Source organism: Bubalus bubalis, chromosome 6 (assembly GCF_019923935.1).
Source record: "Bubalus bubalis isolate 160015118507 breed Murrah chromosome 6, NDDB_SH_1, whole genome shotgun sequence".
Taxonomy (NCBI): Eukaryota; Metazoa; Chordata; class Mammalia; order Artiodactyla; family Bovidae; genus Bubalus; species Bubalus bubalis.
In genome coordinates this window covers 28,759,476-28,780,692 of record NC_059162.1, presented here as the reverse complement: position 1 = coordinate 28,780,692, position 21,217 = coordinate 28,759,476, and the positions used below count along the sequence as shown (strand labels likewise).

General features: G+C 35.5%; 1 protein-coding gene across 3 annotated transcripts in view; it reads right to left on the bottom strand.

Annotated features, from left to right (window-relative positions):
- The window catches only part of CSDE1 (cold shock domain containing E1), a 36,093-nt gene that overhangs the window by 6,544 nt on the left and 8,332 nt on the right, over positions 1–21,217 (bottom strand). The window contains exons 3-16 of one of the 3 annotated variants that reach the window (XM_006064802.4): positions 14,458–14,604; positions 12,630–12,828; positions 10,982–11,091; positions 10,491–10,583; positions 9,767–9,864; positions 7,329–7,410; positions 6,902–7,030; positions 6,667–6,792; positions 5,820–6,032; positions 4,021–4,161; positions 3,764–3,928; positions 2,328–2,435; positions 1,575–1,750; positions 842–954 (exon numbers count right to left, since the gene is read on the bottom strand). In XM_006064802.4, coding sequence (XP_006064864.1) covers positions 842–954; positions 1,575–1,750; positions 2,328–2,435; positions 3,764–3,928; positions 4,021–4,161; positions 5,820–6,032; positions 6,667–6,792; positions 6,902–7,030; positions 7,329–7,410; positions 9,767–9,864; positions 10,491–10,583; positions 10,982–11,091; positions 12,630–12,828; positions 14,458–14,595 — 1,891 coding nt within the window. In that variant the 5' untranslated portion in view covers positions 14,596–14,604. The remainder of the gene's footprint in view (positions 1–841; positions 955–1,574; positions 1,751–2,327; positions 2,436–3,763; positions 3,929–4,020; positions 4,162–5,819; positions 6,033–6,666; positions 6,793–6,901; positions 7,031–7,328; positions 7,411–9,766; positions 9,865–10,490; positions 10,584–10,981; positions 11,092–12,629; positions 12,829–14,457; positions 14,605–21,217) is intronic. The other 2 variants (XM_006064803.4, XM_006064804.4) reach the window with 2 other exon arrangements.

Sequence of the window (21,217 nt, the reverse complement as noted above, 5' to 3'; positions counted from 1 at the left end):
AAGATGTTCAAAGAATTAGTAAGTATTCATATTTAAACATGTCTCACCCTCTCACCTTTTCCAGGTGACCAGGTATCACCTTTGTAGTGAGGTATTCCCTGGTCTCTAGAAGTAGAGGCAACCCCAATACTTATATACTTCTCCAACTTATTTTATCTTAATATCTTTCTGAACATACTACATATAGTATTTCACTGATCTTGCATGCCAATTTGTCTTATTTCTTCATTGCTGTACCCCCAGTATCTAAAACACAGCATACATCTAGGTATTTGTTAAACTGAATGAACAGTCTTAACTCCCATTTCTCTAGAAAATCATTAAGAGAAAGTGTTATTTGGGGAATTGTATTACATAAAACCCAAAAAGGAAGCTGCAAGAAATCAAAGATTCTAAACAGCAACGATTTTCTGAAGTTCCCATTATTTTTCACATTTAAACTCATTCTTATTTAAATAAGTCTTCTAGAGGAATGCCTCCCTCTCTAATCCCATGGAGATTATCTTGGGGTTATTTCTGAAAAAGAGATATTGAATTGACAATAAACTCAAAGCATATGACCTAAATAATCTAGAACAGTGGTTTTCAAACTTCAGTGTTCATCAGAATTACTTGCAGGATTTGTTAAAACAGGGTACCCATCTCCAAAGTTTCAGTAGGGTTGGGGTCAAAGAACATGTATTTTTAACAAGTGGCTAGGTGATGATGGCTGCATCTAGGGATCACACCTGGAGAACACTGACCTAGAACAATAGGGTTTTTGCTCCCTCTCCCACCTTACCCTTCACCCTTTTACCTAAAGAACAGGCCTTTGACTTCATTAGAAGTCACAATTCATTACCTGAGTGTGTTTTGTTCACTTTTTCTGCACTGACTTTGTTGCCTTTTCCTTTGGACAAGCTGTACTCGACCATGTCCCCCAGTTCCAGGCTATCAACATCACCAGAGAACTCACTGCAGGGGAGGGGAAGGAAATGATATTTGAATAAATATTTACCACAAACATCAACAGGAGCAAGCAGCCTTTATTTCTTCTATTGTAATATTCATGATGTGCTTACAAATTGGATACAGTTTTAAGCACTGACTCATATGATCTTCAAGAATATCCTATGAAGAGGTACCATTATCCCCAGATTCAAGATAATGAAACTAAGATGCTAGGAGGTTATTTTCATTCAATAAAAAGATAATAAAAGTTACATAGCTATTAAGTGGCAGAGCCTGGATTCAAACTGAAACTGTATGGTTCTAAGAGCCCATGCTATGGGCTATGGCTAACCACTATGCTATAATACCAAATCAAATACACAATTCTCTGATAGCAACATATAAAACAGAATTCTTTTACTGAAGTAGACAGGGTCCTCTACAATGTTCAAAGCAGATACAGGTCTTCTTATATCTTTTGACCACATGTTTTCTATATAGAGGTAGACAATTAACGTTATATACTGCCAAAATTTTACCAATATGAAATCTGAGATTAAAAACTACATAACCACCCAATATTAATATTTTTGACTCTAAAACCAAAGAATGGAAGCTCCAAGTTCCTAAAAGGCAATCCTTACCTGTAATGGAAAAAGATTTCCTTATCATGATTGGCTGTTTCAATAAATCCAAAATTATCCTTCAAAGTTGCCACATAACCCAAGAGCCTCTTGGAGTTCGAATTACGACCTAAGAGTCGCACACAAGTTGCAATCTGCTGTCCAGGCCTCTGTTTGTCACTAATACTAAATTCAACCTGTGAAAAATAAGGATGTGTAGAAATGACAACTCCCCCAGACCTTGCTTTCCACTTAAATAGTCTGTATAAATAATTTGATGGAACAGATTTCCACCACAACTATTACTTCTATTTCTCATTCCACTTTTCACAAGGATCAAGTTGTTGCTCTCCAGTGTGTATTCCTTATAGATTTCACTTTCTTTAAAGGAGGTCAATTAGAAAACCAGACATTCCAACCAAGTACAATAAAAATTAACCGCAATGTAAAAACCTTTGGCATGATTTTACTTTGATGTTTTAACTTTTTACCAATATTATTTATTTTAAATAAGGTAGTTCTTTTGACATATCTAATGCTTAAACACTAACTCTTCAAAAAGCTTTTATCAAAAGCTTGCTAGACCCTATTCTAATTGAATAAACTGCTTTTAAATAGGAAGATGTTCATATATATATTAAACTTGTAAGCACAAAAGAATTGGAGCACAACTTGATAAAATTTAAAGAAACCATTTTTTCAGGATTTAAGATTAAGATGATAACCTTTAACTCTCCCTCCCTCTCCTTTCTCTAGTAAGAATTATTATCTTGCCTTGTCTCCTATTTGAGGAGAAGTAGATCCTTCCACATCCTTGGCTTGAAAAGCAATAGTCAATTTCACCCCACAATCATCATAAGCAATAATGCCATCCTCAGCCTCCTAGAGAGATACAGACAGAAAACAATGAAAAGAATCGAGAACAACTGAAAAAACAGTATCAGCACAATTACAATTATTATAGAATCCTGAGCCAGAGAACAGGCAGAAATTATCTAGGGTTCTCTAAAATATTTTTTGTATGACTAAAAATATGGTCTTACCTTAACTCAAGGCCAACTCAATCTGCTATCATCTGGTCTTAAAGTCTTATCATAGTTTTAACGCTGAGAGGGAGAACTTGCTGGCAGGTCTATGCTAGTTTTCACAGCCAATCAGAAATCACCTCCCCAAAGAAAAAGTCCTATCTTCCTGTTAAACTAATTAGTGCTTTATAAAGAAACCTTGAGACTTTCTCATCTGTACCTCTATTCCGTGAGGAATATCCTTTCCTCATTTATCTCCACCTATTAAATGTCAATGTCCTTAGTGAAACCGTCCCAGATGCTGTCAGCTTAAGAATTAATTTTTGACCAAGATCCCTTACTGACCTTTTACAGCAGCATTTAAAATTGTTTGAATTAACCTGTTTCTATACAATTTTTAATCTGTTACTTAAGAGCAAAAATAATCTTATGGATAGCTTCGTATTTAGATTCAGTGGGTTTTTTAAAAAATGGGGAATTCCAATGTGTGAATTCAGTCTACCAAAATTTCAAAGTTTTAAATTTCTTGGATGACAAACACTATCATTTCAGATGAGTGATTCTAAACTGGGAGTGATGAGGAGACATTTGGCAGACTCTGGAGACATGTCTGGCTGTCACACAGCGGGAGAAAAGATACTGGCCTCTAGTGAGTAAATGGAGAAGGCAATGGCAACCCACTCCAGTACTCTTGCCTGGAAAATCCCATGGACAGAGGAGCCTGGTAGGCTGCAGTCCATGGGGTCATGAAGAGTCAGACACAACTGAGCGATTTCACTCTTACTTTTCACTTTCATGCACTGGAGAAGGAAATGGCAACCCACTCCAGTGTTCTTGCCTGGAGAATCCCAGGGACAGCAGAGCCTGGTGGGCTGCCGTCTGTGGGGTTGCACAGAATCGGACATGACTGAAGCGACTTAGTAGTAGTAGTAGTAGTGAGTAAAAGCCAGAGAGGGATGCTGCTAAACATCCCCAAACGCAAAGAATAGCTACCTACCTCCTCCTTCCCAAAGAATTATCCAGCTCAAGATGTTAATATTGCTGAGATTAAAAACTTTGCTTTAGACTGATTCACTGTTCATATTATAGGGAATTCTGAAAGACTAACACTCCATTATTGTGTGAACAGTGGTTTCCTTTAAAGAAAAGAGACAAACTGCAAAAATCATTTTGATTAAAACTTACCTTTTCTTTGCCTTTATTTGGGCTAGTGGTTTTAGGATTCGAAAAAGTGGCCTCTTTTTCTACAGTGCCCAGAAAACGATGATCTGAATGGGAGTGGAACGAAACCGTGCCCTTGGGAAGTTTTTTAATCCTAATAGCATGATTTCTTTGGGCAGAGAGCATATCCTACAAATGATTAAAAAAAGGAAAAAAAGTAACTTAAAACTGAAAAAGGAAGGACCAAGAAAACCTCTCATACTTTCTCAAAAACTACTCACAGGAACCACAGTAAACTCTACTTCATCTGCAATATGAAGCTGGTTCCCATCCAGAATTTCACTGAAGTGGAAGAACATACGAGCATCACGATCCACACACTTGATGAAACCAAAACCATCTCTCATGGCAGCAATTACACCCTGAAACCAAAATAATACTGGCTGTGAAGACTGTCAAGACAACATTCAAGTTTGGAAGTATCATCACATTAAATGTTAGGAATTAAATATCCAAATCTTGTATCCACATTTAAAAATTTCCATTTAAATACAAATTCACTGATTTCAATAAAATAATCCCTAAGCAACTGAGACTCCCCAGATGCTACTCCTTAGCCAATAAACAGTAGAAAAAGTATTTCTGAAGTAAATGTATGCAGCATATTCCATTTAATTTTCAATTGTCAAAAATATTGTTTTACAAGATGAGGAAACTGAGGTCGAAAGAGGTTAAGCAATTTGCCCAAAGCACATAGCTACTAAGTGGCAAACAATGGATTCCAAATAATGCCCAAGCTTTATGACACTGTAACTTCCAGAAATTAAAAATCTACAGAACAATACTTCAAATACCTCAAAAGTCAACTAAAGGCAACTTTATAATCTCAATTTCAAAAATCTTTTGAGCTTAGGCACAGGAGGATTTAAGATTTAGGTTTGAAAAATAAACTATATAAAGTTCCATCCTCATGGTTTTTTTCCTTCGTATTATCAGCTCTGTGAAGGCCTTATATCCAGAATAACTGGACATGACAGATACATGAATAGTTACTGAAACACTATTACTATCAACACATCAATGACTTACATATTGCATATTTACATATTACAGAGATGATTACTCTATAATCAGTTTTGAATACAGCCTAAGCTACATTCTGACATTTAATCCTTGCTAAATCCTGATGACAACCAAGCTATTCAACAATGTTCTCCATACTGTAAAGCAAAACAGATCTAAGAAACTTTTTTTTTTGCAAACACTGCAAATGTCAAACAAGGTCAGCTCTCCTAATGGTTAAAAAAAGTCTCAAGAAACTTCAATTTTCATTGAACATATCCAGCCCTACTGACAACACTGGGAAATATTACAGATCAGCAGTCCCCAACTTTTTTGGCATCAGGGATCCATTTCATGGAAGACAACTCTTCCAAAGACCTAGAGGTGGGGGGTAGGGAGGGGGTTCAGGCTGTAATGCGAGCAATGGGGAGCAGAGGGCTTGCCTGCTGCTCACCTCCTGCTGTGCAGCCTGGTTCCTAACAGGCTGAGGACCAACCAGTCCACCACCCTGCTGTAGCTATTAACTCTAAGCAGCACCAAATGTATATTACATCTGATAAAACTAATTCATGAAAGCTGAACTTTAAATATGTTTGGGCAACACGGGCATCATTTCCAGACATATATTCACTAATAAAAAATTTCAAGTCCTACTATAAAAACAAAACCTACTTTGTGGAGTATTTTATGGAACAATCTGGAAAAATCTACTTTCTACAATGATGAACTTAAATCAACTCAGTCTTCATATTAAGGGCCAGAGAAGCACTGACTCTCGAAAGACCTTAGAAATCGTCCTCTCCAAATTTCCATTCTAAAACCTTCTCACATATATTTCAAGGTAACCAGTTAGGTGTCAAACCAAGATTGATTCAATGTCTGTATTCTTAATCACCTACTACCCAATATTGTCATGCCTCAAATAATTTTCAATACCATATTACAAACTTACATATAACATCGTCCCACCTACCTTCCACTTTGGATACACATCTAATAATGTCTAACCAACACTTACCATCTCTCTGGCTTCATTAGTGAACTGAAATGTATTTGATAGAACTTCTATGTTGGTTGCTCGTTCTAATTTGTCACGACGGTCTGTTGAAATATTAAACCTAACGTGGTCACCTTCCAACAGGGTCACCTTGGATTTTGTATCTTTGTCTCCAAAGGGAAGTTCTTTAGGAATCACAAAATCAACTTTGATACGTCCTGGCAATGGGTCATTCTGATGAGAAGGAAAAACTATTTTAGCTGGAGATTTCTCATCCTTCCTAGTTCTAAGTCAAACAAGAAGAACACACAGTAAACCCATGTTATTTATAATAGATAATTCCCTAAAGGAAAAAAAGGTGTTGAAAACCTATGTTCAATTTGAAAGCTTTTGTGTTCTGTGGTCACATGACACAACCGTGAACTCATGATACTGCAGTTAAGATCTGCACTCTGATACTGAGAGATTTTATTTAAGGGAAAAAAAAAAAAAAAAAATATCCAATCTCTTATGTTTTACATTTCCTTAACAATGATACCACTGGTCTCATCTTTTCACTCCCCCCAGACCCTATACATACAAGCCCAACTGGGGCCCAAGCACACACACATGAATTGTTTTCCCTCCCATCTAACCAGCAATTTTTTTTTGGTCCCTTTCTCCATATCACCCAGCTAAAACAAACAAACAACATATTCATGAATGTACCTACTAATGGTTTCCTATTTAGTTTAACTCTACACATTAAATACTTAATACTTAAAACAAAATTACATTAATTGAATATAATAAAACTTCTGTATACCACACCATATTACTCTATTTCTGATGAGGCAAAAGATGACTTTCCTGAAAAAAGACTATTTACCTGGTTTTTACTGGGTACTTTGGGGATGACTTTGGTTACAGTTCCTTCAAAATGTTCAATGCTGATATCTTCAAAAATGACTGTTCCTTGAGGCAACAGTCTGACATCTGTTGCAACTTCTTTACCCTAAACCAGAAAGGAGCATGGGGGGCACATATGTCATTTTAAGTGTTTCATACATTTTAACTACTTACTTTAAAAGAAGGTCAAAGATCAAGTTATTTAACTATCTTACATTTCGGTCCTTGATTGTGAATTCCACGTCATCTCCAGGCTGTAAGGATTCTAAGTCACCCTTAAATTCACTATAGTGAAAGAATATCTCCTTTACAATATCGCCTCTTTCAATAAAGCCAAACGCCTCCTAGAGGCAAACAAATATGAAAAAAACAGCAGGAATATTATGCACTATTCAGCATATATATTTATGATTACAATTTACAATTAAGAAGGCTTTTAAGTGGCAACATTATTATTTGGTAAAGTCTAATATTAATACCAATGAAACAGCCATTTTAAAGAATATAATTAGTAATCAGATTGCTTTTGAAGTTAATATTTTTTAAAGGAAAGACAAAGAGGAAAATCAAAAGACTTGAGTTCGAAAGACTTAACACAGCCAAAGAAAAAAACTCAAGTTTGTCAAATTTGATGACACTTACTTTCATGGCACAAACTACTCCCTGATAGCGAGCTTGTTTCTTTTTCAACAGCATAATATTACGAGCACTTACAGCACCAGTACTGGAAAAAAAGAATCAGGTGGGGATAGTGGGGAACAAAGAGGGGTGGAAAATGCATTGATCTGGTTAGATATGATGACTGTAGAGAAACAATAGTTTTCTAAGCCCTTAACACTTCTGCATTATCACTAATATAAGATTTCCTAATACACAATCCTTTTCATATAGCTTCACATGCAAAGGACTTGTGCCCAAACTTCCTAGCTTTTGAAACTGGGCACATATATATGTGACCGTTTTCCTTTTGGGCTGTTGAAGTCCACAAATTGGATGCCATCAGATGGGGAATGCTAAGGTTTTAGAAAGGCCATTACTTGAACAAACACTGAGTAGGAATTATGTACTGCATACAAACATGGGGAAACAGAGATAAGTAAGAGATGGTCCTGTTTGCAATGAATACTGAATTTAGTAGCTGTCCCATCAATTATACAGCAAAGAAACCTTGAGTAAATGCAGTGATTATAGGAGATATTTGCTATGCTTTTAAAAAAAAGTGACATTCACCTCCACTGAAAAGAGAGATGTCATGTTGCTAAACTGTCCCCATCTCTGAGCAGCAGCATGTAAATCTGACAGTGACCCCACTGACTGTAGCCCACCAAGCTCCTCTGCCCGTGGAATTCTCCAGGCAAGAATATTGGAATGGGTAACCATTCCCTTCTCCGGATCTTCCCAACCCAGGGATCGAACCCAGGTCTCTTGCATTACAGGCAGATTCTTTACCATCTGAGCTACCAGGAAGCCCTTAAAGATGGCACAAACTGTATAAGATGGAAGAGTATTTGTTGGTGGTGTTTTTAAGATCGTCAGACCAAGCTACTAGTCTATTACTTCCCTTAATTCTTCATGGACAAAGTGTAGCCCAATTGTCCTTTTTATTTCAGAAACTTAACAGACTAACAGAAGATGCTGGAAAAATCCTATGTGCTTTTGCAACTCACTACAGTGAAAAGGTCTTATTTAGAGCCAGATTTGGGATTGAAATGTCAATTTAAAAGCTGTGTGACTTTAGGCAAGTCACTTTATGAGAACATACCTCACTTTACACATGGAAGACTTATCAGGTAAGGCTGTTCTGAGGATTAACAACTGTACATAAATATTTAGTACAAGAGCTAGCACATTCAAGACTTTATGATTAAATAAAACCCTTTCATTGGCTCCCCATCCACCTCAAGCCCTATTCCCTAGTTTCCTACTTAAGATTAATTTGAGATCTCAGACTAAAACTACTAATATCCATACCTGTAACTCAATCTGATTTCTTCTAGTCTTACAAGAGGTAAAGCTCAAGGCTAATAATTCTGCACACACTACTGGAACTTTATTCTGTACTGCCAGTGAAAAGTCCATTCCCAGCACTTTCTCCTATTTTTAAGTTCCCTTTGTGTTTATATCTATCTGTTTCAGTCTAAAGTAAAAATAACCATCCCTGGCCTTTCTTAACTACACTTTCCTTAACTGCTTATGCCAAGGAATTCAACAGCTCTATCTCCTGCCTGTCACTAGCTTGTTCAGATCTATACATACAACTACATATTTAATATCTTCACCCACAGACACCTCAAATTCAAAATGCCAAAAATAAGCGTAATTCTTCTCCCATCCTTAATCTTTCTGCTGTACCTCCTAAGTCCAGTTACTGCTATCATTAGCTGTCTAGTAGCCCAAGCAAGAAAAATGGCATTTGGGACTCCTCTTCCCTTAGATCTAATATACTCCTCTATCAAGTTATTAAACTTGGTCATTTTTTTTTTTCTCTTATGTGATTTGAGTTCTATACCCTACCACCACTGGCCTATCCATATTAGACCCTTATCTTTCATATTAACTCTCAAATCTCTGCCTCTTATCTAGAGGATCCCTACTCTCCAAAAGCCTACCATTCCCACCACTTCCAACAATTGAAACCATACTTCCCCAATTAAAATCCTTCAAAGATTCCTGTTACTACTAATGAATAAACTTCAAACTTCATCTTTCTATGATCCAGTCAATTCAATCAACTCAAACTTTTGGCCATTTTGCCCAAACGCTACTTCCTCTACCCAGAATGTTTTTTTCATTTCCCTAGTGACTCCTCATCTCAAAGTGTGCCTCAAGCACTGCTGTTTGGCAAAACTTCCACTGATCTCCAGTAGAGATCCTTCAAAGTTCTGATCATGTTTTAATTATCCTCCTATTTCTGACACCCTGCATAGTGCTTACCATAGAACTGATGCTCAGATGTTTAGCTGATGAATAACAATTTAAAAGATCATGAAAATTATCCAGATTTACAAGTCAGGTTTTGACTCACTTCAAACTTACTTCCAAAAAGAAAAAATACACTTAAATGGGAGAAAAGAACTTACTGTTTATTGTTATCAATTACAAAGTTTATTTTATCTCCAGTTTCCAGCTGAACATTCCCTTCAACATCTTCAGGGGTATAAGTCAGATAAAACACTTCCTGTGAATTAACAAGTTATTATTACTATATTGCAGGATGCATGTTCACTGTATAATGTGATTTACTTTGTTAAATACTTCTTAAACTGGCATTTAAAACCAAATCTCTTAAAATTAAATGACTTTTTGACAAGTACATTAACTTATTCATATAAACACACTTTCCCTCCAAGGTGCTGATGACTTTTGCGAGTCCACAGCTGAGCAGCAATCCAACTTCAAAAAGCTTAAACACGTGGAAGCATTTGCCCAGAGGCTGTAGTTACATTTCAAAAAAACAATTTTTATATAAGGCATTCCAAACAAAAAAGCTGGAGTTAGTGCTTTAAAAGAAACCAGAAAAAAGATCCCTTCCCACAACCCCCCCAAAAAGTAAGTAAAAGAAGCATTTTACCTTAATGTTCTAACTAAGGTCACACTTGGGCAAGCTAAGACACTTGGAAGTCCTATGGATTTTTTTTTCTTTTTAAAGTTTTTGATTATGCTGCACTCAAAGCCTCTTTGAAACCAAATTTAAAACTGATTTTTAATCAACTGCAGCTTACGTTTTCTATTTTGAATTTTAAAGTACGCTTATAGATCACATGGTGGATCAGGCAAAGGTTTAAGAAAAATACACAAGTTTACCCCATTACGTTCGTAGCATACACTCCCTGTTGGACTCTGACCCGGGGCAGCTGGAGATTTACTCTCTAAGTTGTGAGGAACAGCGCACACAACCTACCAGTCAAAAAAAAAAAAATTTCCATTGCTAATCATTTCAGGAGCAGCACTGTTCAATATAAACTGAATTTTAATATCCTCTATACTATACATAGGGATGCATTTTAATATGATCCACAGAGGATGTCATGCTGCCAAGTTTCAAACTTACAGTACATCAACTGACTGTAAGTATAGACTTAGGGTTATATGTAAAAACCCAAATGACTCTTGACCAAATTTTTATTTCAGGTCAAGAAATGCCAGTGCTTCTGATATAATTTTAAAATAGTAACTTTTATATACTATAGCTCTCTTGCGTGCAAACTGAGGAGATGGGGTGAATCTTCCTTTTCTAATGTGAAAGATAAGCAAATTCAGGGCCCTAAGAAAATGTAAACACCAAAGTCACTAACTTGTCCATTAATTCGTTCTTCAGGGAGGATTTCTTGTTTTATCTTCACCAGTTTAACAGCTATGGGTTTCCCAGTCCGCCGATCAGATGATACTTCAAATTCAACATCATCTAAAATAAAGAGTGTTATATTTGTTGAACTAATTTTGGTAAAATGGTATCTCACTTTAGAGTTAAACTTAATGCTGCATTTGAGTTTTTTCTCTAAGTGTAGTCCTAGTCCCTGGACCAATGGAAGCAGCTGCAACATCACCTGAAGCATAGCAGACAGGTAAATTCTCAGGGCCGACTCCAGACTTATTCAAAAACAGACTCCGGGCATCAGGTACAGCTATCTATGTTTTAACAAGCCTTGTAGGTAACTTTGATACACACTAATGTTTCAGAACCACTGCTTTAGATTAAGTTAGTCATATCTCAGCCTTAGTTTTCATGGCACTTACACATACTACAAATACGTGATGATGATGTGATTTGGCAAGCTCCCCCCCACCTTAAAATCCCTCTATACCCTCAGTTACTTCATCTGTAAAATGAGGATTAACCAATATAACACTCTTATACAATATTTGGAATGCCAAATATTCACGTTAACACATTATTGACAGAGACGTTATCAATACATTTTTAGAGAAAGATAATCAACATCACTGTTCAAAGTCGGTAGATCTTAAAATTTATCACAGGTTCATTACACGAGTTATGACTGTCCTTATCATTCACTTTGCTCTCTTTTTGTGCCAACCCTGTGTATATTATAAATGCAAGTTTATCACCGTAAAAATTCTTAAAATGACATTGCAAAATTTTGAGTGAAGAATTTTTTGGTGAATTTTACAGATTCTTTATCTGAGAGACATATATACTAGTGGCTCAGAAGATTAACAGTTCTTCAAAATATAGTTCAGACAATGTGACTATTAGACCAACAAAAACACAAAAATCCTTAGTGACAGATTCCGATACATAAAGTGAAAATGAAACTCATGGTGCTGGAGAAGCCTTTACAGGTGTGTCAGGTGTTAACTACTGAACACAATAATCCACAAAGTGTTAGTGAAATAACAGAATTAATTTCTGGCCAGTCAAGATAAAAATATCAGACACTGGTTTCTGCAAAAATCCCTTGGTCAGTAATGAGTTAACTATTGCTCTTTTTTCTCAAAGATATTTTATAACACACACAGAGACCCTGTAACTTCAGTCCTTTAATAAGCCACACTTTTTCTACACATGAAAGTAATTTCTATGATGTCAGCCAAAATTTCCATATAGTTCAATGGTGACATCGGAGTTATTTTTTTTCAGCTACTACCCAAACTAGGACCTGGCAAAACAATTAAAACTAACAATATAAAAGTTTTATTTTACTGGCTTAAAACCTAATAGCCAAACAATCATTATTATGGGAGTAACAAATCTACCGAGTATTTACTTAAAAAATATTCAAAGGTATCTTTTACTCAATAACTCTTTCATCCCTCAAAAAGATCACCACCACAAGTGAAATCAGGATTCTGCTGATTTATATAGACAAACTTCAGTAATTGGTACAATGAAAAGGCCAAAACCATAGCACTGTCAGGAATAAGTTGATATGCAAGAAAAATTTGGGATCAGTTTTATAAAAAGGAGAACTGACAAATTACCTCCTACTTTTAAGTCCTGCAGGTTGCCATTATACTGTGAACAGTGGAAGAAAAGTCTAGCTTGCCGTTCTGAACACTGAATAAATCCGTAAGAGGTTAGCAGTTTTTCAATAACCCCAGTCTCACGCAGTGCTGCTGAAGTACCATTGGGGTACCCATTATGTCCATTGTTGTGGAGAAGGTTTGGATCAAAGCTCATCTGTTTTAAAAAGAGAAAGAACTCAATACATACAGATCTGTACATTCTCTCTGTAGCATACTACGTCTGATTAACAAATCACCGAACTTTTAATATGAAAAGGCAAAGAAAATAAAGGTAATACAAGTAAAGGGAAGATTATGTGTTTTTATTAATGAAATGTTAATTTAGCCAATAAAACATTTCAGAGGAAGTAATTCAAATTATTTTGGGGAACCGTCCCAATTTATGGTAGGATTTTCACTTCCCACAAATCAAATTTCTGGAGTTTAAATATTAAGACAAAGCAACCACATAAGTAAAAGCTGCCTTTAATTAAATTACTAAAACAACATCAGGACAAAGGTAACTAAATATTCACGAGATGGAAAACCAAACTACCAAGACATATCATTAAGGAATTTATTAATACTTATTTTGAAAGATAAATAGAAACCTTGATGCTATTTGGTAAGCCATGCATCTTGAAGGCAATTACTTAAGTTAGTAAAAAGAATAAAAGAAACCTTCTATGCAATACTTATTTCAAACTAGAAAATGCATGCATGCTCAGGTCTTTTAATGGAAGACGACTGAAAACAGTGAGTTAGACAAGAGTTTTCTAAGTACTCCAAGACAACAAAAGCTCTTCAATCCTAAAAATTATCAATCACTTCACAGGCACAATTAAAAGAAATCTTTTCATTTGTTTCAGACACTGATGGAATCTCCAAATACTGTCATTTGTTTCTATGATTAGATAAAGCAAAATAAAACACTCTTTAAGAGGGGCTATTTAAATACAATGTACTGGGACCTATTTAATCATCAGATACTGTCTATCACAGTGTGTATTTCATTTTATTTAAGTGAAGCAGGACACAGGATAAAATCCCTAGGGAAGGTTAGGTCTATCACTGATCTACTATAGCAACATATCTACATCTTTACAACTAGTTTTAGACCTTTTCATTGAAAATTTGACTCATAAGCATTTTCACTTGTTTGATGTTGGGCATTAATAAGAATATTTTTCATTAGGAAAAAGAGACCACTGAAATTATAGAAACATAAACCCAAGTTTCAAGTAGTTAAACACTGTGTGGGATAGCCAAATCATGCAAGACAAAGCCATCACATCTACAGGTGGTTAGTTCCAGTTCTTTCATGGTAGACACTGTTTTGTGCTGGATGTGTTAACTCATTTAATTTTTACAAAAGCTCAGGAGAATGTAATACTGTCCCTATTCTACTAATGATGAAATAGACACTGAGATTAAATGACTTACAAAAGTCAAATGACAGAGGATTCAAAACCATATGTACGATATAGACTCTAAACTAGGGCATGTCAAAGTGAAGTTACCCAGTGATCTGGTTAAAATACAAAATCTGATTCACTGGCAGGGGTTTGAGATGATCTATTTCTAACAAATTCCCAAGGGGATACCGATGCTTTTACTTCCTGGACACCCTCTGAGTAGCAAGCCCTAAGCTACTAAACTTACCTTTCAAGATTCAAGGTGAAGGAAATGCTTAGGGAAGTTAGAAAGTAAGTTTGCAGGGTATTTCAATCAAACTGAGTGATGCTTCTTAGTCATGCTCTTAACACAAAGAAAAAAAGCTAGGATGACTGCTTCCCTGACTTACAGATCTCTGATACGTGGGGGTCCTCTTTTGTTTTTTAGTCCCAGATGAGGTAGAAGATGAAGATAAAGGTAAAGAAAGTGAAGGAGGGGCTGCAGGAGGGGGATGAGGATCGGATGACACAGTAAAAACGTTCTCCATCTCAAACAGCTGTGATAACATAACACAATGTTTATAACTATCATCAATAAAAATTTAACACATTTGACAGTCAACCTGTGTATCTTTACCTTTACCATTAGGTTACTTTAGCAAAATAGAAATCATTTAACCAGATTTCTATCAACAAAATAAATTATAGCACTAACATTAAAAGGTCAAACTGAAATGCATTTTTAAAGCACTTACTTAATCCCTAATCCACAACATTTATAATTTTTAAGATGCTGTAAGGACTCTGGCAGTTGCTACAGTGAGACAATTGAACCCAAAGTCTTCAAAATGTCTCACAACTTCACACAGAATCCAATATTCTTAATCACTTGTCTCCCTAAAGAAGGTTATACACAGGATAATTCAATGGTGTGTAGGAAGAAAGAATCCTAACTAGAATAAATATATTTTGTCAAGAGATAACAATTAGCTTTTTAAAATGGTTATTATGTATTTATAGAAAAGGCTTTGCTGAATTGCTTTGTCAGATCATATCACAGATCAAACATAAAGTATTCTGAGGTTGAGTGGAGAGCCTCACCAGAGATTGACAGTGAAGCCCTCCTTTATTTACTTTCAGCATATTAAATTTACACTTCCCCAACTAAGTGCACATACAAATTTAGTTATCTAGTTTAATTAAACTGCCCTCACAAATAGAAAAAGTGTTGAGAAAGATTCCTAGAGAAGAATCTTAGATAGAAGATAATGCTAATAAAGCAAGCAAAGGCAGAGTACTGGGAGCCAACACTTCTAATCCAAGCATTAGTTCTTGTACTTCCACATTATGAAATAAATCACCATTAATGAGATCTGACAAGTCTCAAAAAAACTAAGATCAAGACTGTGATACTTATGCCAGCAATAGAAGTGATAAAACACAAAATCCATACTGTGCCTTAGATATTAATTCATGATAGAATAAAGTTTTTAAATTAAACACTTACAAACTAAGCATCCAGATATGTATTTTGGGTGAGGCTGGGAAGTTTCTGTTACCAGGTAAACTACTTTTATAACACTGCTTATTTTAACTTTGTCCTATTTGTGCCACTGCTTTGTAATGCAAGTAAAGTATAATCACACAATATATAAAAATATACACATGTACATTTTCAAATTAATTTGAAAACCACTATTTCACCATCACTGACTTAGATCATGACTTTCAATCTCTGTTTTTTTCATGTTTAGACTATAGTTCTAACCATTCAAGTAAGAATGCAATGATATGATCTGTAATACATAGGCCAGCAAGCTGCAAAAACCACATCTCCAGTCCTAGCAGTCTAGCTAAACGTAGAAGGTAGTAACTCATTTTTCTCACCCTAAGGGAAAATGAACCAAAATCAGAAGGGATTACAGCTGTCATTTCCTTCTAAGACTAAACTGTTCCCCAGGGAGGGTACTGGAATTTAGGCTGTATTGCTGGAGTCTCATCGCACTTTTAGATGTGCACATCAAACAGAATTGAAACAGAACGTCTCTTTTCTCCTAGTATCTTAAATTTTTTTCTCGACCCTTTATCCAATTTGAGAACTACTTTTTAAAAATGGAAAATCATGTATTATTCAAGCAACTTTAGATAAGAGAGTATGTTAACCCTTAATAAAATTCCTAATATACTTAAATTCTTTTTTAAACAACCACCAACAAAACTTTAAAGAAAGCACCATTAGACAATATGGTAGGTCATTTAAAAAAGAAAAAAGCATATAAAACCAAACAATTACATAAAAAAAGAAATTCAATGGAAAAAGCAGGTAGCTCGGCAACAGATGCTTGTTTATAAAAAATTAAAGACAAAAAAAAGGAGGTGGTGGTGGGAGGAATGAACCAGTATATAAATGTTATTTGGCTTTTTAAAAAAATAGGTGGAAAAATCTATAGTTGCTCAACTCACAGCACACAAAAAGTATATTTCAGATGAACTGTGTTAAATGTCTTAACAATATTAAATATAAATGTATTTATAAAGATTTTTGAAAGGGGACTTTCTAGATTTAAAGTCAAAAGAAAAAGGTGCAAGGGAAAGGATCGATGTTCGATTATGTAAGAAGTATAAACTTTTATTCTCAAACCTAAAGAGAACAAAAGCACATGTAAATATGTAAGTGCACCGTTAAAGAACTTAAGCAAATCAGGTAAGAATTAAACTACTAGAATATATGCTTCATGAGAACAGGTTACTTTTTATTCAAAGCTAAATCTCCAGTGTTGCACAGTGTTTAGCACATAGTAAGCACTCATTTGCTGAACTGTGGAAGACAAATAAATTAGTCTTAAAAGAATATTCATTAAAGACAAAATATATAAGCTTCAATTATGGCAAGCAAATATTTAGATAAAGCAAATTATTCATTTATCAAACTACCAAAGAAAAGATTTAAAAAATATTGAGGAAGTAGGTTAAGAACATGCTAATATTTTTTCATGGTGGTAAACTGGTGTAATCTTTCTGAAATACAATTTAACCACATGTACCAAAACATGGGGGTGTTTTCCTTAATAATTCTACTGCAGGAAACCTATCCTGAGGAAATGTGAAATGTGGACAAGGCTTCATGCAAAATGTGTTCACTAAAATGTTTTAATAACAAATTTCTAGAAACACTCTCAAGTTTAACAATGGGTCAATAAGTCACAGTAATTTATATAACAGCAAAAAATATTTATATGATTTCAACTGGTATTTAAAAACGAAAAGACCATTAAAATCTACTTTAATACTCACAGACGAGAAAATACTTAGAGGGTGTTTTAAGGACACAGAGGTAAAATTGGTAAATGGGAACAGAATCCAGTACTCCCTTCTCACTCCACCACTCACATTCTTAACCACTGCTTTATGCACTAAACCATGATGAGCGCCTACAATGCGGCAGTGCTGTTCTAGGTTCTACCTGTACAGTAGTGAACACAACAAACATCACCAAGTCCAAGTTTAGACTTCTTGCAACATTTCTTGAGTTGTTTCTCCTAACCTAGTCTGCTTGGCTCTAATTAGTTTAGAAAAGGTAGAAAATCCCATGGACAGAGGAGCCTGATAGGCTGCAGTCCATGGGGTCGCTAGGAGTCGGACACGACTGAGCGACTTCACTTTCACTTTTCACTTTCATGCATTGGAGAAGGAAATGGCAATCCACTCCAGTGTTCTTGCCTGGAGAGTCCTAGGGACGGGAGAGCCTGGTAGGCTGCCGTCTATGGGGTCACACAGAGTCGGACACGACTGAAGTGACTTAGCAGCAGCAGCAGCAGCCCTTTCCCAAGGGGAGAAGGAATCAGATGAATTGGAGACTGCAATGGACACATTTACACTATTGATATTATGTATAAAATAGATAACTAATGAGAACCTACTGGCACAGAAAACTACTCAATGTTCTGTGGTGACCTAAATGGTAAGGAAATCCAAAAGAGGGGATATTTCTAAATTTATAGCTGATTCACTTTGCGATATAACAAATCTAAACATTGTAAAACAATTATATTCCAATAAAAATTAAAAAACAAACAAAAATAAACCAAGGTCACCTAATCAGACAACTGGGCTTTAAGCTACAGACAATAATAACGTCCTCGCTTCCACTTTTTCTCTGTAAGTCTTCTCCCCTGCTCCTATTGTAGGAGCACTCCTTACCACTTCCAGTTTGCCACTGCCCGGCTGAAATCAATAAATGTTCAAATAAACTCTTACCAAAAAAACCCCAATCTATTTCACTGTACAACGGTTTTAGAAAATTACTGTTTTCTTAATCTAAACATACCTTCCCTTAGCTTCCTCTGCTCCTTTCAGTTTTCTGAATGCAACCGTTTTTCAGACTAACTGCTGTGTTCTGGATATGTTCTAAATAGCTATCCACTGAGGGACATGCCACTACTTCTCTTATTGTACTGTGACCAATAATATAATACACACAGCACTGAGTGATTATGTTTCTTGATTCCGTAGACTAAAAAGTTTCAGTAACTTCATATAACTAGGAAAAAAAAATCCTCTGTATTACTTCTTAATAAATCAGTAAAATCAGGTTTTCTCCTTCTCCTATTTCTTATAACTGATCATTCATTACTAAAGAAAAAACTAACCTAATAGGGTTAGTTACTTCATACAAAAACCCTGGAATGATGCTTATACATAAATATACACATAACTACTTATTACTAAATCTTGAAATGGAAGGAGGATAGAATCTGGCAGCACATATATGGAGACCCCTTTGAAAATCAGTCCATTATTCAAAGTCTTTTAATGTTTATTATGCAATCTATATTTCTGCATACTGATCACTATGCTATCATGAGATACTCTGTCAAATCTTACTGAAAATTTTTTATTTTGTGCTCCTGGACTTTTGATAGGGACAAAGAACAAGCTTGAAAGTTTGCACACCTGACTTTGAAAATCAATCAAGACATGTAAAGTTCCTGGTCACGGGTCTCCATTAACTACTAGCACACTGCAGCAAGCTACCCCGTCATCTGATTCACTGGGGGCTTTAGTTTTCTTTTAATGTTTCTAGCTTTGCTTTCCTTCTGTCATCTTAAACTGTCTTGATCAAAATACTCACCAAAACAATCCATGTCTGTCTTTACATGCCAACCAAATTTCTTATAAACCTCATTCTTTCTTGGTACTTTTTAGGGTCAATCCCACTCTTCAATATTTATTCATTCCTAATTATGTACTACTTTAAACTGTTAAAAAAACAACAACAACAAAAAACAAACATCTCTTCAACGTGGCTCTCATATGTAGAGAGTAACCTTATGGTTATCAAGGGAGTACGGAAGGTGGGATGAATTGGGAGATGGGGACTGACATATATATGCTACTATTTATTGAATATAAAATAGATAACTAATGAGAACCCATTGTATAGCACAGGGAACTCTACTCAATGCTCTGTGGTGATTTTAATGGGGAGGGAATCTGTAACAAAGAGTGGATATATGTATACGTATGCCTGATTCACTTTGCTGTACAGCAAGAAACTAACGTAATATTGTAAACCAACTATACTCCAATAAAAATAAAAATAAAAAAATCGGTGATCTACTGCATTACCAAATCTGTTTTGTTAGCTGCACTCCTTTTAATTGGAATTCACAACTGTACAATGAGAACATGTTTTAATGTCAATATCCCCACTCATTTATCTGTTTGTAAATATTTACTGTATTAGTATTTAGCCTATGTATTGTAAACTAAACTGCTTACTAGATAGAGTAAAAAGAATACAAAGATTAGGTTAAACAAAAAGCACTTCTGCTTTAAATCCATTTCCACAATTCATGTCAAAGCAATTAAAGCTCTAGCATCTTGTCTTTTACCCTTCTGAATAAAAAGCTGCGCAATTTCAATCTCCATTATTTTATCTAACTCAGCACAATTGGTAGGAGTCTAAAATTATTTTTAAAAAGTCAGACAAGGAGGGAGAAGGAAACAAACAGAAAAAGCAAGTGGTGAAATAGCCTTAAAACTAAGTAACTAAATGTTTATGGGTACTTTAAATAAACTGGTATTACTGGTAGTTCTAAATTAAGAAATAATGCTGGTTCACAGTTAAGGTGATTACCACAATTAAGCTTTCAACCTTTAAATAAATTGTAGATATGGGTCCAGATGCTTTTTGAAACAGTAATGAAGCTTTTGTAAGACAACAATCTAAGAATGATCTGTTTTCATTCCCTATCTGATTTGATCAATGCATGCATGCTCTTGTCCCTCAGTCGGGTTCGACTCTGCGACCGACGGACTGTATCCCACCAGGCTCCTCTATCCATGGGATTTCCCAGGCAAGAATACCGGGAATGGGTAGCCATTTTCTCCTGCAGGTGATCTTCCAGACCCAGAGATCAAACCCTCGCCTCCTGCATTGTGGGCAGGCTGTCTGCCGCTGAGCTGCCAGAGAAGCAAGCATTTTACAAAAGGATTACTACCAAGTGCTCCCCGAAATTATCTTCCTTGGCATTCCTTCCTGGCTACCTCTATTTCTTTAAACACTCTTCTCTTTGGCATTTCTTCCTGAATTACCTATAAATTGATGACTCCTTTCTGAATTCCAAGTCTTTATTTCTGATTTCAGAAAATCTAGAAACTAAAGATTTAAAAGAACAACTGCCCTTCACAATCCTACCTCCCCCAAACAACCACTGTTGAGCATTCCATATTACAATATTTTCTCAACTTTAGATTAATATCTTACAAACAAAATAAGATTTCCACAAGTCCCCACTTGAACTTCTCTATTTCTATGAACAAAGGTTTCTAACTTGGACAACTGGATAGACTAAATGAATTCCCTCCAACCTCATTTTCACATTCAACTGGTCACCAGTACTATTACTTCTACCATTAAAGCATGCAGTGTCTGCCTTTTTCTCAGTCTTTACCCTAGCTTTTATCTTCCCTCCACTCTGTCCACTGTTTGTAACACATCTTCCCATTGTCAACCTATCCCTTAAAAGCAGTACCGTTCGTCTTTTAAAGATACACTTGTGAATATATAACTTTAAAATCTGAATTAATAAACTATTTTAGGTTTGAACTACAAAATCCACTAAGTCCTTGCTTATAAACAGCTGATATCTTTCCTGAAGAATAAAG